Source organism: Engraulis encrasicolus, chromosome 6 (assembly GCF_034702125.1).
Source record: "Engraulis encrasicolus isolate BLACKSEA-1 chromosome 6, IST_EnEncr_1.0, whole genome shotgun sequence".
Lineage (NCBI taxonomy): Eukaryota > Metazoa > Chordata > Actinopteri > Clupeiformes > Engraulidae > Engraulis > Engraulis encrasicolus.
Window position 1 is genome coordinate 47,210,180 of NC_085862.1, and position 17,500 is coordinate 47,227,679.

Sequence of the window (17,500 nt, forward strand, 5' to 3'; positions counted from 1 at the left end):
ACAGACCCTCACCCTCATTTCCATATCTGAATAACGGCAGCATGAAAGAGCAGCTGAAATGCGGAGCTGTCAGATGATCAGAGTTGCTGCCGGCAATGACTAATGCAGCCCCCGGCAACCAGCTCGGAAGGACCCCGCCTCACTGTGTGCGTGCGTGCATGCGTGCGTGCGTGCGTGTGGGGATGTGTTCGTGTGTTTGTGCGTGTAGAGATGTCTTTCTGAATGTGTCATTGCAACCTTTTCTCTGTGTGTGAACGTGTGCGTGTGTAGAGATGTCTGTGAGGATGTCAAACCTGGACAACGAGAGGGATGAGAGGGACGATGACAGCCATGAAGATCGAGGCATAAGTAAGAGCCGTGTTGTTATTACTTCACATTTTTTCTGTGTTAAAACACTTAACTTCTCACATCTGAGCTGTGCCGTGGCTTTTAGAGTGGTGATATGGAAACTACATCTGGTATTTCGTGTAATTTTGGAATGTCCATGGGAGGGTGGCATGAAATAAAAATGCACTCTCCTGAAATGTATAGTTGATTTGATTTGACAAGTATTATATTTCAAAGTATTACACAAATATCACATTGGGCTTGTCATGAACTTTGCTGTATGGTGAAGATTGTTGTCCGTTTCAGTTGACAGGCCCAACTCAATGTCAATATGCAGTTGGTTACCACTTAGCAGAACCAGAGATGCACTCACAAGACACAACCATACATTTAACAGAAGCACAACCATACATTTAACAGACAGGCCTAGCACTTTTTAAAATGCATAAGTGCACTAGCCACATGGAGAAGGAGAAAGAGATGAGAGAGGAGACTGAGTCCACAAAAATAACTAACAAGTTTGAGGAAATGGAAAGTGAAAGTCCTGTCCCACACCACTTGGTCACATCTTGCACTGAAGACATGATTCAAGGAATTCTGTGAATTGCATGTCGTAAGACTCTTAACATCCTTAGCTGTATATTGATGTCACTATGTAAATCTGCAGTATATTGCATGCAGGTGCATGTTTTGTACCACAGTACCACATGAAACGGCATAAGGCCTGCCCTTGATAGCCAAGCTGTGTTCTTGTCTTGTCAGTGGCTGAGTGGTCGCTGCTGGTTACTGTAAGTGGCAGGAGTGTGTTGTTCCCTAAAGCCCCTCTAACTCACCACCAACTCACCGCTGCTGTTTTTCATTTGGCCTGCAGTCAGCAACACACGCTTCATCGCGGCAGTCATCGAGAGGCACACACACAGCCCAGAGAGGCGGAGGAGATACTGGGGACGCTCGGGGACCGAGAGTGACCATGGTAAGAGACTGTGTCTGTCTGTCTGTCTGTCTGTCTGTCTGTCTGTCTGTCTGCCTGTGTTTGTGCTCACTGGTCTGTCATGTACAGTGAGTGTAACAGAACCAAAGGGGGGAGACACTTCCACATGGAAGATCACATTTAGGGATTGGGGGGATGGGGTGGGGGTGCAGGGAAAGTAGGCCGTGTGTGAACAAAGCCCTGATTGTGTCAGAATGAACTTTCTGTTCCGCTCAAGCTGCATTAAACCCCCTAAGAGCAAAGAAAGCAGAGCGAAAGAGAGGAAACGAGAGGTAGACTTACCTAAATGCAAGCTCGTGGAGTGCTCCTCCAAGCAAGGAAAATACTCAATATTTTTTTTCCGTTTGACTTTCCAGTACTTATGAGCATAGTTTTGGGGGCATTTTTTCCGTTATTGACAGGACAGTGGAGATGAACACAGGAAATGAGTGGAAGAGAGAGATGTGGGGTAGGAATGAGAACGGACTCGGGCCAGATTTGAACCTCTGTCCCCATGGGTAGGTTACTTTGCCCATAAATGGTTCAGGTGTAGGCTGTCAGTGCAGCACCCCCTGGTTTCCAGTATTTTTAGAGCAGTGTGTGCTAACTATACGGCACTGTTGTTGAGAGCTGAGATAATAAACACTTCATTCCAGAATGTCCTACAGAAGCCTCCATCGCAAAGCTAATATAGAAGCTCATCATTTGCCTCACCACTGATACCGCGTACATCTTCAAACTTGGATCCAAGTTCAAAGTGTTAAAAATAGGTTTTTTTTTCAAAATATACAATCTCAGGGGAAGGAGTGATAGAAGAAGCAACGATAAAGGAAGCAAGCAGTATCTCCTCCATATATGGGGCCTGTGCCAAAGCTCTGGAGGTTGAAGGTCTGCCTCCTTCCTCCTCCCTCTGCATTCTCCCCAGTGGGCAGAGAGGTGCTCTGGAACACATTTACAGGAACTGACAGTGGAAATAAAATAAAAAAAATATACACTGGCCAGCTCTGGAGAGGGGTGGAAAAAGGAGAGGCATGGAAAACAGCAAAAAGTAAAAGATAATAGTTGGATGGATGGATGGATGGATGGATGGATGGATGGATGGCTAGATGGCTATGAGTACTGAAAGAACAGTGGACTGCGTTGGGGTAACGGGGGATGAGAGAGAACATCTATCAAAGCTAGAAAAATGGAAAGAAAAAAGTGTGTGTGAGTGCGCGCGCGTGCATGTGTATGCATTTTCATTTTTGGTGGGCACTGTCAAAGGTTCCTCCCACTGATGTTACTCACTCATCCAACTCATGGGACCGCTTTCAAGAAATCAATGTGTGTTTGCGTGTGTGTGCGTTTGTGTGCCTGCGTGCGTGCATGTGTGTGCGTGCGCATGTGTGCGTGCGCATGTGTGTATGTGGAGGGGAGCGCCAACAGTGGCTAGTGCGCAGCGTTCTGACTCACTCCTCCAACACTCCAGCACTCAGAAGTTGCGAAGCGGAGAGAGCATCGATGGCCTGCAGGCTTGAAATGAACCCACTGCTCTGGCCTGCTTGCTTTGCCTGCTCGCCTGCCTACCTCTTCCAGTAAAGGCTACTGATGCCTTGTGCTTGTGTGGGATATTTACAGTCGTCATTTGCCGCAGGGCAGGCCTTATGCCGGTCTGATGGATGCGAGTGCTCGAACAGAATCAGACAGTCATCTTCTTAGGTGTGTTGTCCGGCGTCGCCAGCTATACTGGCCCTGGGTGAATTTCAGGAGCTCTTGTTGTCCTTTTATGTGTCAGTGTCAGTGAATAACATTATGGAAATTAAGATTGAATCAAGTATGATGAGCTACACTAGTGTTTCCCAACCAGGGGCACGAGTACCAATAGGGATATGTGAGCACACTGCAGGGGCTTTGTGGGGGAAAAATGTATGGAGCATGATCACATTGGGATTCAGTTTGGTTTCTTTGGTAGGGACGGATACACATCATGAAGGCTATACAACAGAATTGCATCATAGCATTTATTTATAGCCTACTGTATGGCTAATTTCCAATGATGGTCCCTAGAGAAGAGATATAGAGGGGGCACTCAGGGTAGGACAAAAATGCTTAGAGGGTATGTGAGAGACAAAGGGTTGCGAAACACTGATCTACGCAATTATGTTCAATACCACAATAAGTTCCACACCCTGTTTTTCAGGCATGGCTTTTACCATTCACTTGGTGCTTTTGCTACTATTTTCAACGTCATCCTTATATCAAGGCCATTTGATGGTAGATAACGATAAGTAGCTAGTTAGTAACTTAGCACATCACACAGAGCAGAGCATGTTAACATACTCACCAATATCATGTTGGACACTTGGTAGAACATATGACTATATGACTATACCTGCATAGATACAGGATTCGGTGAAAAATAAAGAGGTCAAATGGTCAGCACAGACAACATTTTAATGAGACATCCCATTGAACAGCGTGTTTGGAATTGTACCTCTTGAAATAGCCCACCTGCTGGCAGATACACCTATCAAAGTGTGTAATTCACCAGAATCTTATGTCTTACCCATGTCATTTATTTAGAGCTGTCTTCACAAGTGATGTGTAATTTTGTGTGGAGTGTGAAGGTCAGATTTCGAAGACTCTCTCGCTCACAGTTGCCCTGAGAAGGCAGAGTGAATTCATGGCCTGATTCTCACTGGAGCAGAAAAAAAATCCTGTTTTATGCAATGGAATGTGTTGGCTCAAGGGTGTCGATCTTGTGCTTTTTCAAGTATCAAATGTGGAGATTCCACTGCCAGGGGAGTGAAGGTTTCAGAGCAGCAAAACAGTCCTCCAGTGCCTGCCTGGTGCTGTGTGTGTGTGCATGTGTGTGGTGTGTGCATGCGTGCGTGCGTGCGTGCGTGCGTGAGCACAGCGTGTATGTGTGTGTTAGTGTGTGTGTGTGTGTGTGTGTGTGTGTGTGTGTGTGTGTGCGCGTGCGTGCGTGCGTGCAAGCTTGAGCACGGCATGCATGTGTGTTAGGATTTGTGTGTGTGTGTGCGCGGGCGTTAGTATTTGTGTGTGTGTGTGTGTGTGTGTGTGTGTGTGTGTGTGTGTGTGCGCGCGCACACGTGCATGTGTGTGTAGCGAGTGTGAGTGAATAAGTGTGTGGGTGTTTTTTTCTGTACAGACACAGTTCTTGGAGACAGGAGAACATTTCTTCTCCTCCTGTGGGTTTTTGCCGAGGTGATCGGTAGGAAAAGAAATGTGATTTGAAGGAAGATTAAAGTAATGAGGATTGTAATAAAGTTTGAGCGGGGGAGATGTTTTCCCTAAACGAGCTCTAATTACGCTGATGGGGCTGCACAGGCACGGAGGAGAGCGGAGACAGCGGTGGAGAGAGACAGCCTTCCTGGAGACGTGTGTGTGTGTGTGTGTGTGTGTGTGTGTGTGTGTGTGTGTGTGTGTGTGTGTGTGTGTGTGTGTGTGTGTGTGTGTGTGTGTGTGTGTGTGTGTGTGTGTGTGTGTGTGTGTGTGTGTGTGTGTGTGTGTGTGTGTGTGTGTGTGTGTCAGTAAGACTGGCTTAGACAGGTGGATACAGGAATTGAGATCGGATTGAGCGATGTAAAAATGTAAAGAGAAAGGGAAAGTGTGGGAAGCTAGGAAAATGTACTCTAGCTTTTTGTGTACTCTGTAACATTCTATTTAGCTAATGATGTTGTTCAGATTAACTTTACAAGGGAGTAGCTTGTGCGTGTGTCCGTGCGTCTGTGCGTGCATGTGTGTGTTTGAAGACCCTACATCTACAGTGCCCTCCATAATTATTGGCACCCCTGGTTGAGATGTGTTTTTTAGCTTCCAATTATTATTATTATTTTTTTTAAATAATATGGGACCTTAATGGAAAAAAAGAGAAAAATCCAACCTTCAATACAAGTGCATTTATTCAGTGGGGAAAAAATCCCACATAAAGAAATAATTATTTGACATCAAATAATGTGTGTCACAATTATTAGCACCCCTGGTGTTAATATTTTGTACAACCCCCTTTTGCCAACAAAACAGCACCTAATCTTCTCCTATAATGTTTCACAAGATGGGAAAAGACAGAAAGAGGGATCTTCAGCCATTCCTCTTTGCAGAATCTCTCTAAAACATCCAGAGACCTGGGTCCTCTCCTCTGTACTCTCCTCTTCAGCTCACCCCACAGGTTCTCAATGGGGCTGAGGTCAGGGGACTGAGATGGCCATGGGAGGAGCTTGATTTTGTGTCTGGTGAACTATTTCTGTGTAGATTTGGCCATATGTTTAGGGTCATTGTCTTGCTGAAAGACCCAGTGACGACCCAGCTTCAGCTTTCGGGCAGAGGGCAACAGATTTTGATTTAAAATGTCCTGGTATTTCAAAGTATTCATGATGTCATGCACCCTAACAAGGTTCCCAGGGCCTTTGGAAGCGAAACAGCCCCACAGCATCACTGACCCACCCCCATACTTCACAGTGGGTATGAGGTGCTTTTCAGCATGCGCATCTTTCGTGGTACGCCAGACCCACTTAGAGTGTTTGTTGCCAAAAAGCTCAATCTTGGTCTCATCTGACCAAAGCACACGGTCCCAGTTGAAGCCCCAATACCGCTTGGCGAACTCCAGACGCTTGCGTTTATGATTGTGAGTGAGGAAAGGTTTTCTCTGTGCATGCCTCCCAAACAGCTTGTTGGCGTGTAGACAGCGCCTGATGGTTGATTTGGAGACTTTGTGACCCCAGGATGCTACCATTTGTTGTAATTCTGTAACAGTGAGCTTTGGAGATCTTTTGATTTCTCTTACCATCTTCCTCACTGTGCGTGGTGGCAAAATAAACTTGGGTCCTCGTCCAGGCTTGTTTACCACTGTTCCAGTTGTTTTGAACTTCTTAATTATTCCTCTCACAGTGGATATGGGCAGCTGCAGTTGAGTGGCAATCTTCTTGTAGCCTCTGCCTGACCTGTGAAGGTCGACGCACATCTGCCTCACTTGTATGCTGTGTTCCTTTGTCTTTCCCATGTTTAAGAGTGGATAAGAGAAATGGCCTCGGTGTCACGTCATATTTATACCCCAGGGAAACAGGAAGTGATGAATTACTAATTAAATGTTCCTACATACTCTGGTAAACTTTGTAAACTACTGTAGAAATGACAGAAATGCTTCAATTATATTTATTTCCTGGGAATTGTTAAGGGTGCCAATAATTGTGGAACAGGTGATTTAATGAAAAATAATTATTTTTTAGTCAGGGATTTTTTTATTTTCTTACAATTCATTTGAGTTGAAGGCTACATTTTCCTACAATTTTCAGTGTGACAGTATTCTTCTGCAATAAACACTGAATTTACTTTAAGGCTTTTAACACATCTCAACCAGGGGTGCCAATAATTATGGAGGGCACTGTATGTCTGTCTGTGTTGTTCTGTGCAGCCTACAGCTGTCTCGAGGAGGACAGTGAAGTCATTTTGGATAAACACACAAGTTAAATGTAATCTAATGTATGCATTGTCCTCTACAGGCTACAGCACCATGACTCTTTAGGAGGACAGCAAAAAGTCATTTTGGATTAACGTGTCGGGCGGCTAAATGTCATTTAATGCCTGTGGTGTCCTCCGAAGGCTGTAGCACCATAGTCTGTGATGAGTCATTTTGGATAAACGCCTCATTGCGTCACCTTAGTGTAAAATAATGTAATGTCATGGGTGCTGTCCTCCACATACTACAACACCATAAGTCCTTCGGAGGACAGTGAGATGTTTTCTGGATAAACCCATCAGCTACATGTAATGTTATATCATGTAATAATGGACAATGGGTTAGGGCCTTGGTATTTAGATCACAGTGTTGTAGGTTCAAGACCACTGTATCTATAATTCACTTTGGATAAAAAAAAGTGTCGGGCAAGTGTAATGTAACTAACTGTCTGTGTTGTCCCCTTCAGGTTACAGCACCATGAGTCCTCAGGAGGACAGCGAGAACCCGCCCTGCAACAACGACCCGCTTTCGGCCGGCGTGGACGTGGGCAACCACGACGACGACCTGGAGCTGGACACGCCGCCGCAGACGGCCGCGCTGCTCAGCCACAAGTTCCACCCCTACCGCTACCCGCCGTCCTCCTCCTCCACGTCGCACCACCACCACCACCAGCTCACGCACACACACACGCACACGCACCACCTGCAGGCTGCCGTCACTGTGCACAGCGTGGATGCCGAGTGCTGATCCAGAGTCAGTTTTACACACACTCACACTTGACTTTTAACCCCAAACTAACACACACACACACACAAACACACACAACTATGAAAGACAGCCTCAGCCCCTGCCCTCTCATCTGAACATCCATCAAACTAGACAGCATGGAGATTGATGATTCGACGGACAACTTGAGGTGGACGAGCGAGCAAGGCAGGGCAGGAGACATAACTGTCTCCCTCGCCTTCCCTTTCCTTGCCTCACTCCATCAGCAGTGCCCAGTCCTGCTGACAAGTGGGAGCAAAATGGGTCTGTTGTCTGGGGAGAGCGGGGGCCCAGATCAGGTGCCCACTATATCGTATGTATTGAGAGACTTTTGGATGATTTTGTCCTGGACCTGGAGAAAGCCGTCATCGGCTCTGACAGTGCCCCTCCTGTGTCTTTATTCCCGAGCAGGGGAGGCAGGTGTTGGACTAAGACGAATCACGACCCGAGGATTGTTGTTGTTGTTGTTTTAGTGGTATGGTGGCCGGCTGCGGACTTGTACAAAAAGCAAAACAAATTGTATACGTAAAGTGTCTGAGATTTTTTTTAAAGGACTAATGGACAACAAAAAAATTAGAAGATCAGAGGATTATTTTTCTACTATTTATTTAACTGAACTGAAGTGCGAGTGTCCTTTTCAGAGGATAATGGACACACACAAACTCCTGGGGACACTCCGCAAAGACCGGAAAGAGTGTCACCTAAAAGACCCCAACAAGACTGCAGGCTGCTGTTCCTGCTTGCGTAGTTGGACAAAAGCTCACCCACCCCGTGGGCATCGGAAAAGACGATGAACGGACACACACACACACACACACACACACACACACACACACACACACACACACACACACACACACACACACACACACACACACACACACACACACACACACACACACACACACACAACAAACACTGTGCTCTCCTTGTTGATTTGCCACTTCCACTGTGATCAATGTTTTTCAAAAAATCGGACAAGGGAGCGAAACCTCAGTCTTGTGCAAATGAACTTGGCCCAAGGTACCGTGTACAAAGAGATGAAAGGATATTCCAAAGGCCTTTGCCGCCCACCCGTCTGTGTGCATGGGCGCATACAAGCTGTTTGCAAGTTGTTGTCGTCCTGAACCGACGCCTGACGATGATGCCCGGTCTAATAAACATTGGGGTTGTTGTCATTTGCCTTTGGAGGAGAAAATTAGGGAGACATCATGGACTCCAGCTCACTGCTGAGGCCTTTTCTGTGTATGAGGTCACTCGACTTGTAAGCTCTGACCGAGGGACTAATACCAATAAGACTTATGGCTGCCATCGCCTGCCAATAAGCCGCCTCTGTAATCTGTCTGCATTACCCGCCTGTGTGTGTGTGTGTGTGGGTGTGTGTTTGCGTGCACGCGTGTGTGTGCGTGTGTGTGTGCGTGTGTGTTTGTTGTGTGTGTGTGTGTGTGTGTTTGTGCGTGCGTGCGTGCACAGGTGCCTGTTAATGTGTGTTTGTGTACATCTATGTGTGTGTTTTTGCGTGAGTGCGTGTGTGTATGTCACACAAACCAAGCATTTGTTAGAATGTGTGACTGTGCTGTGAGAGTGTGTGTACTGTATGCGCAGGGCAAATGAGGGTGATGTGTAAAGAAAAGCCAGTGGCAATATTTTCAAATGGGTGTGGACGAGAGTGGTCATATTCAGATGTACACAGCCACAGAGATGAAGCTTCAGCTCTACTGAGTGACACCACACGCTTATTTTGAAATTATAATTAGATAGATGATGGGCGGAAAAGCCTGTTTTCTCTCACTGTCAACAACACACACACACACACACACACACACACACACACACACACACACACACACACACACACACACACACACACACACACACACACACACACACACACACACACACACACACACACACACACGACTCATCCAAGAGTGATTCTGGCTCCACTTGTACCACTTTGCAGTAGTGTTCATAGAAGTGTGGAAGAATACTTTGTATGGCCTTTTAAAGTTTTCATCACATCACTGCAGAATGTGTGTATATACATCTAAAAGTCTAACAGATTACTATGACACGTGTTGTAAACTTCCCAAACCTTGCATTTTGTTTTGAAAGTGCATTTTATTATTATTTTTGTATTATTATTTTTTTCAAATGAGACCAGCAATCATTTTAAATGTGTTCTTTTTTCGTGGGAAGACAAAACATTTTGTGTGCAGACATAGACATTTTCGAATTGTATTCCTTGTCATCCTAGATGGGGGTGCTTGATAATGCTACATTGAGCCCTCATGAAGGCTGGGGTCTGTCCGTCTTTCTGTCTGTGTGAAAGCCATGTCTGTCTCGTGAACAGATTGAGGGTGGAGATTTAAAGACCCTTTTTTCTGCAAAATGTCTTCCTGATCAGAAGACATTTTTTTTACCTCTTTTCCACTGCTGTTTTTCTTGTAGGCCTACAGCTCGACACAGCACGACTCGACCGCCACTTTTTCCTTTTCGAAGAGGCAGCTCATTCGTAAAGCAAAAAGTGGCGGCCGAGTCACGCTGTCGAGCTGTAGGGCTACCAGAAAGCCGGCAGTGGAAAAGAGGCATTTTGTGTCCGTTCACATCTGTTGCTGCTGCCAACACCTAACCTACATAACCACCACTGAGATTACAGATGTTTTATTTTTCAAAGAGACTTTTAACGAATCCTCCCCCCTTTCCTCCAGAGAGATCAGTACCAGTATTTACCAGCTGTTGTTTTTTGAACAATCATAATCTTGTGTATACTGACCCTATGAATTGTGTTGTACCTGAAGGAAATGTTAAATGTGTATACATCATTCCTTTTTTATTTCCCCTTATATAACATTGTAAAGATATGAAATGGAGATTTATTGCAAAGTGAATGTGATAAAAGGTCCACTCTCGACATGTTGCTGAGTTGTGTCATTGTGAATGAATTTGAACTCACACCACAAAGCCCCTCCGTACCGATGTTATGACTTGATACTATTTTGATAGGTTCTGCAGAGTATCTAACAGTCTGGTAGAAATGTGCATTTTATTTGGGTCAAGGCTCTGGCTAATTCAAGGTATGTAAACACAATTCATCTGAATTACAACAAACCATTTGTAAAGTGTGTGGGTGAACTACCAAAAAAAGTCCCACTGCAATCAAAACCATTTCATATAATAACAATGAATGTGCTACTCAACACAAGACTGCAAAATGTCTTTACCAAACAAGCTGAGAAAAGGCTGCCTCACCCCACCCAATCCCAATTTCGTTGGCGACTGCAATTTGAAATCTACACCATGTGCTGCTGCCTTTGTCCCTGGCCCTCTCCACTGTGTGTCCCATGGTTTCGATGGCAGATCCATCTGGCTGATAGTGTGGCATTGTTTGGTGTGGCCCCTGCATAATTAAAGTGTATGGCCAGGGCCCAGGAGAGATCTGCAGGGGCAGGGGCAAGATCAGGCCTGTTGCCTCATAGACCGATTAAAAGGACCAGGATTATTAAACAACATGTTCCTGGGCCCCGACCAGACCGACCACAAACACAACCTTCAAATCCATTGTTCAAACAATCAAGCCTTTTCTATTGTGTTATGGACGGGCTCCATGTCAATCTGACCCAGATAGGATTAATATGGCTTTGCCACCAAAAAAATATGAATCATATGAGGTCAAGGCGGGGGGGATGACTTTTTACAGAAAATACAGGAGGATTGCTTTCACAATTGAAGCATGCTGGGTCAGGCGTGAGAGAGAATCAGCGGGGTGCGTGTGTACTACTGTATGTTACTGGGGGAGCTGTAGAGTGCAGTGTAGCCTGAAAGCATTATCTTTTATTTAGCATTACACATGAACAACAACCGCCAACTTCTTACAGCATATATTGTTTTATGTACATAATGTATTACCCTCGTTTATATCCTTGTGTAACACATTTTCTGTATGCCTAATGAACAATGTGCCCATACCTCAACATTTGCCCATACCTCACATTCCTGTGTGTGTGTGTGTGTGTGTGTGTGTGTGTGTGTGTGTGTGTGTGTGTGTGTGTGTGTGTGTGTGTGTGTGTGTGTGTGTGTGTGTCTGTGTGTCTGTCTGTGTGTCTGTCTGTCTGTGTCTGTCTGTCTGTCTGCCTGCGCGCGTGTGTGCGTGCGCGTATTGGGAGGGGTGCTACACTTTTTTGCATCAGCACCATATCCTCAAAGAGTAACTGGAAGATGAGTGAGGATGAGATGTGTCTAGCTGCGTCATGACGACTTGCGGGAAAGTAGAGCATCACAGCATCGTGTTGGGGGCAAGGGGGGTGGCTGGGGAGGGGGTGCAGACGTCGTCTGCCAAGCGTGGCACAGAACTAGAGCAAACGTACTGTGGCGTTCAAGTCCCCCCGGCAGTTCATATGAGCTAATGGGTCAGCTACAACGCACAGACCACGGCCCATACGCTGCTCCTATATAATCCAAATTTCCTATACATTAAATATCTATTAATGCATTTCCATCTGAAAATTCATCCCGTCTTTAGTGTATCATCTTGAGGAAAGAATGTCTTTTCGCTTCCCAATCATCTGTCAATCTTGACTCGCATCGATGACTGTTCTCGAACGCCTACTCACCCCCTCACCAACCGGAACGCAGGCGAAAGGTTCAAGGCTTCTGCGCGCTCCCCTTACGTAAATGCATGCATCCCAGGTGCTCTCCGTCGGCCTGCTGTTCCACGTTGCCACTAGGCCGCCCACCCACGCCGTGCTTTTTTGCGCGTTTGAAATCTCCCCGGCTCTCTCTCTCTTCACTCCCACTCACCGTGGCTGGCGATAGCGTTTTGCTGTAGCCTTTCCTTTGTAATTATCATTTTCTTTTTTTGTATCGAGCTGCAGTTGAATACTTCAGGTTTTTGACATACGGTTTGTTGTCTGCGGTGCACTAGGCGTCTATTCCCTCTAGGCTATTTTCAGCAACTGTGCTCCTCATCACTAGAGCCCAGTTTAATATGTAAAACGGATGGCTATTTATATGCTCCAAAGGATAGTAGGATTGCAGGCAGTAGAATAGATACAGTAGGCCTGCATCCGTACAATGTAGGCCTGCATGTGGGGGATCTCGGATGCATTTCTGACATCAGTGACCCGCTGATGAAATTAGTTTAATGGTGGTTTGCATTGAGGCCCCACTGGTAGGCCTATTGCTCTTATTGGAATTTCAATCAGTTGCTCGACAAGTGTTCACCCCCCTTCTCAAACCTGTGTGCCGTTTAGTTTACCATAAGGAGTCACATTCTTCTTGCTAAACGGAATTCAATAACAAAAGCTGTGTGTGCATCCTGGTACTGGCACGACCATCACTGTCGGAATGCCTAAAAGTAGGTTAAGTGGGTTGCAAAGCAAGTGTTTCGGGAAATTGGAAGCATTCATTCATAGGCATTATGAGTGCGCTTCCTCTGGAGCTTGCCAAAGATGGTATTTTAACGCACAGTCTGAGGGAAGCGTTCTGCCTGCCACCGGTACTCCCACGGGAGACGGTCTTCACTGCACGGCATCTCTGCAAGTCATTCATTCCATTTTGTACCACGGACACCATGCGCGCGCACCCGTCCAGAAACTGCAGCCTTCATAAAATGAATTTCAGCTGCAGTGGAAAAGTTTAGGCTGTGCAAAATGCATGGTCAAGTTTAATTGAGTCCATGGGGCAGGGGATACAATGACAGCCTACTTAATTCCAAATGTGGCTGAATGTGGTGGTGTAGCCTATACATGACGCAGTTTCATTTGTGTATTTTAGTTGTAGTGGGTCATCATCACTATATGAAAATATAAAAAAGCTTACAGAAATGTTTTTTCTAAAGTAACCTTTGCGGGAATCCACAGGACGGCGATAAATACCTGTGATGGGCTCACTGTCCCATCGTCACTCACTATTCCTTTTTTCCGACGGTGGGGGTCGCCAGGAATACCACACTAAATACTTTCAAGGCATGTGGGTATACGGTACCTTTCAGTCAACTCCGCTGTCGATGGAAGCCACAAAAACACAGACGCCCACCTACCGATATCGCCGCTCAGCCTCTCATTCTCCACCGAGTCCTTCAAAATGGCGGCAGCTTCCTCCATCCAGCCGCCGAGCGTACATACGATAATGCAGGAAAATTCACCTTTCCTGGAGTCGGATAGCCCCGAAAGCCGTCAGGATGAAGACACGCCGGCTGAAGGGACGAGTCTTCGAGATATGCCCGATTTGGACCCAGAGGAAACTGAAAAAAGGCTGGAGAAAACTAATCGGGAGCTGAGCAACAGGAGAAAAATCCTCATCAAGAACCTGCCACAAGATACAACCAACCAGGTAAATGAACTTGATATTTCAACACTGCCAACTGAGGTGAAAGTTGCCAGGGTTGCATATCACTGAGGAAAATATTGCCTCCCGTTACAAACTTTTTCCGCTGTCATGGTTTGTCATAAACATTTAATAGCAACATCATAACGTCACCACCTCGCAGGTGTCCGCTTTACACTTTACTGCACTTGGCTGTTCGACTGCGCATTAAACTACTGATGAAACTATTATTAATCTACTTTAATATTTCACCGGTTAAAGAACGAGGTGGATTTAGAACACATCATAGAAACATCTATATTTACTTGTGCAAAGTTTCGCTGTGGGATACGCGCATTCGCTGAGCGTTAATATTACCCTCGAAGGACTAGTGGAATAAAGAAACCGGATCACGGAGCCCAGTAATCCTCTATATAGTTGCGCTCGTGTATTAAAACACTAGTTCTAGGTTAATGATTGGTGTCTTCATCGTAACCGATACCGTGCGGATTATTATTAGAACAGCGATAACTCGAGTAATAGTTCGTTGGGCTGTAATATTTCCAACTGCGAGTAGGGTTGCAGAGGAACACGACTCAAGATCTACAAGATCACACGGTTTTAACTTTTACCAGTGTTAATGCCTCGCTCCTTCTACCTGCACATCATTGCGAGCCGTTGCGATGGACTTGATACTATGGGGAAGACAGCGAACGGAATCGAAATGGGGTGGAAGCGTAATTACGCACAATATCCAATTCCTTACGTCCACTCGCTTGAGTTAGTTAGTGGGTTATTTGACGGCAATGCTATACCATAGTCCCACAGCAATCTAGCTGTTATACGACCATGGTTACTTGTTATCTTGTGAGTTGTGTGTGCACGCGGAGGATCAAGGCTGGCCGTGCATCCCCAGCGCTGGGTGTTGCCTGACACTTCGGGAAGATAGCATACTCCATGACATTAGATCCTGTTAATACGCCTATAGCCTATATTATTTCACCTTTACTAAGTAGTGATCGGATGTCTTTTCTTGTAATTTGAATGTATGATGTCGTTTGTCAAGACAGTTTCACGCCATGCACGGGTTAACACAAGCTTGATTTACCGGCATACAGTATATCTTGTCTCACGAAAACGCTGGGCAAGTTCAAGGCACGCCGCGCGGGAGAGAGAGACATCAGACTGAATTTCATATTCATTGTCCTGGAAAATATGCACTGTGTTTTCAACATTGTTAGTGCAAGAAACCATGGCAGATATTGTGCAGTCCTTCTTGAGCCCTATATTTCAAGACGAAGACAGCAATGAGTAAAATGCATAGTCTCGTTAGGTTTCATTGGAAAGCGCTCGCTCTCTCTCTCTCTCTCTCTCTCTCTCTCTCTCTCTCTCTCTCTCTCTCTCTCTCTCTCTCTCTCTCTCTCTCTCTCTCTCTCTCTCTCTCTCTCTCTCTCTCTCCCATTCCCATTCCAGGTCATTGGCATTTCATAGAATATAGCTGTTGTCAAAACAGGCTGGGGACATAATGGCCAAAAAAAGAGAAAATCCCTCCTCCAGAGCATGCACCATCTCCCTCTATGGGGTGTTCCTAGACAGCCTGTCTCTCCCCAAGACAGTATGGTCCCATCTCTTGAAGAAGGCAAAAAGAAAAACAACTCTTTTCTGCAGGAATATATTTCGGTAAATGTGACTGGGCTGCTCGCTATGCTGTGATATAAAATGAGGCGGACTTGCCCATCTGCTCTCTCTTAGCAAGTGGCAGGGGTCCAGTGCCGCTCTCTCTCTCTCTCTCTCTCTCTCTCTCTCTCTCTCTCTCTCTCTCTCTCTCTCTCTCCATGTTGGCAGCTCATAACGGCTGAGTTACGCTCGCTAGAGGAGAGAGAAGATGGTGTCAGAAACATGGCCTTGGCTCTGATCGGCGCACCCAACGGGTAACACATCAGTGGGGGACAGATGTCATCGGGGGCTGTGTCCCCCCAGCACACCCCCCAACCCCCATCATAGTGTGTCTTATGGTTCACCATAACCTCCTTCCCCCACCTCTCTTGCTGTCCGCCTTACTGTACCTGTTACAGTGGAAGGCAGCAAGTACAGTCCAAACACTGTTATTCACTGGACTGTGTGCCTCTGTGTTGACAATTTCTATATTATAGCTGCATCATTTAAATTTATCTTTTGTTTGTTTACTTCTCTCTGTCTTGGACATACGGCTGCGTGAGCATGGAGTAGAGATGTTTCTCCACGCTCCCACCGTTCCTTTAAAAACATTTCAGCCCCCTTTTTTACAAGGAAACCATTTATCTCTGTCTTCTTTCCTTCATTACTTCCCTCCCTTCATTCTCTCCTTTCTTCTTTTTCACGTCTTTGCTAGTTTCTTTCTTACTTTAATCCCATCCTCTCCTCTCTTCCTCTCTTTGCCACTAATTGCCGTCTTCATTTGCTGGATTCTTCTTTCCTTTCCTACCCCTTCTTCCTTTTCTTTCTCTCACTCTTCTGCCTTGTCTTTCTCTCACTCTCACTCTCACTCTCACCCTCTCACTCCCTCTGCGTTGGTCCGTTTCTGCTCTGCTCTAGCAGTGCTGTTCCACAGGGCTGCTGCTATCAGTTGAGCTCTTTAATTATTCAGAGCTGCTTTGAAACAGGTGAGGCTCGTCACAGGTCGGGGGTTTGGCTGGTGCCGCGTGAGGGTGGATTTGTTTGGGGTGGCGTGGGGTGTTTGTGTGTGTGTGGTTGGGGGGGGGGGGGTTACTCGGCCGGTCTCTGATTGGCTCTGACTCGTGTCACATGGCACACATATACATATGTAAACATATATGTATACACACACACACACACACACACACACACACACACACACACACACACACACACACACACACACACACACACACACACACACATTTTGACTACTTTATTTATGTCCGCAATTCATAATATGTACATATGGACATAAATGTTACAGATACAATGATGCTAAGTCACAATCCAATGTGGGTCTCATCTTCTTCTTCTTCTTCTTCTTCTTCTTCTTCTTCTTCTTCTTCTTCTTCTTCTTCTTCTTCTTCAGCTGCCCTGTGCTCTGTATCTCTCATTTCCTGCTTAGGCCCCTTCTGTTTATTTCTCAGACTGAGACAGATGTTACAATCCACCTTTTAAAAGTGGACAGCCGTGAGCACCCCCCTTCATAAACACATACACACAGTCAGACACTCTCACACACAGAGGAAACGCATGCACGCACGCACGCATGCACGCGCCCCCCCCCCCACGACACACACACACACACACACACACCCACACACACCAACTCACTCACTCACTATCTGTCTCTCTCTCATCCACACACACACACACACACACACACACACACACACACACACACACACACACACACACACACACACACACACACACACACACACACACACACACACACACACACACATACAAGCACACGGATACATAGACACACACATGTTCTGCGTGTGTGTATTTAAAATAGACGTTTATTTGCATTCTTTGTTTAAACACCCTCCAGTTCTGTGGCGGTTTGTTCAGTCAGGGGGTGGGGGGAGCGGAAGAGAGGCTCGCCGTCTGTCTGTGATCACTGTCCCCAGCAATAACGGGTCATTAAAGCCAGCCCCAGTATAGTGGCATGGCACCCACAAAAAACA

At 46.0% G+C, this 17,500-nt stretch overlaps 2 protein-coding genes across 2 annotated transcripts in view; both read left to right on the forward strand.

Moving 5' to 3' along the window:
- The window catches only part of cachd1 (cache domain containing 1), a 122,859-nt gene extending 112,425 nt beyond the window's left edge, over positions 1-10,434 (forward strand). The window contains exons 25-27 of the mRNA XM_063201805.1: positions 271-348; positions 1,199-1,300; positions 7,222-10,434. Coding sequence (XP_063057875.1) covers positions 271-348; positions 1,199-1,300; positions 7,222-7,502 — 461 coding nt within the window. The 3' untranslated portion in view covers positions 7,503-10,434. The remainder of the gene's footprint in view (positions 1-270; positions 349-1,198; positions 1,301-7,221) is intronic.
- A 3,077-nt stretch (positions 10,435-13,511) lies between these two features.
- The window catches only part of raver2 (ribonucleoprotein, PTB-binding 2), a 135,181-nt gene continuing 131,192 nt past the window's right edge, over positions 13,512-17,500 (forward strand). The window contains exon 1 of the mRNA XM_063200276.1: positions 13,512-13,853. Coding sequence (XP_063056346.1) covers positions 13,605-13,853 — 249 coding nt within the window. The 5' untranslated portion in view covers positions 13,512-13,604. The remainder of the gene's footprint in view (positions 13,854-17,500) is intronic.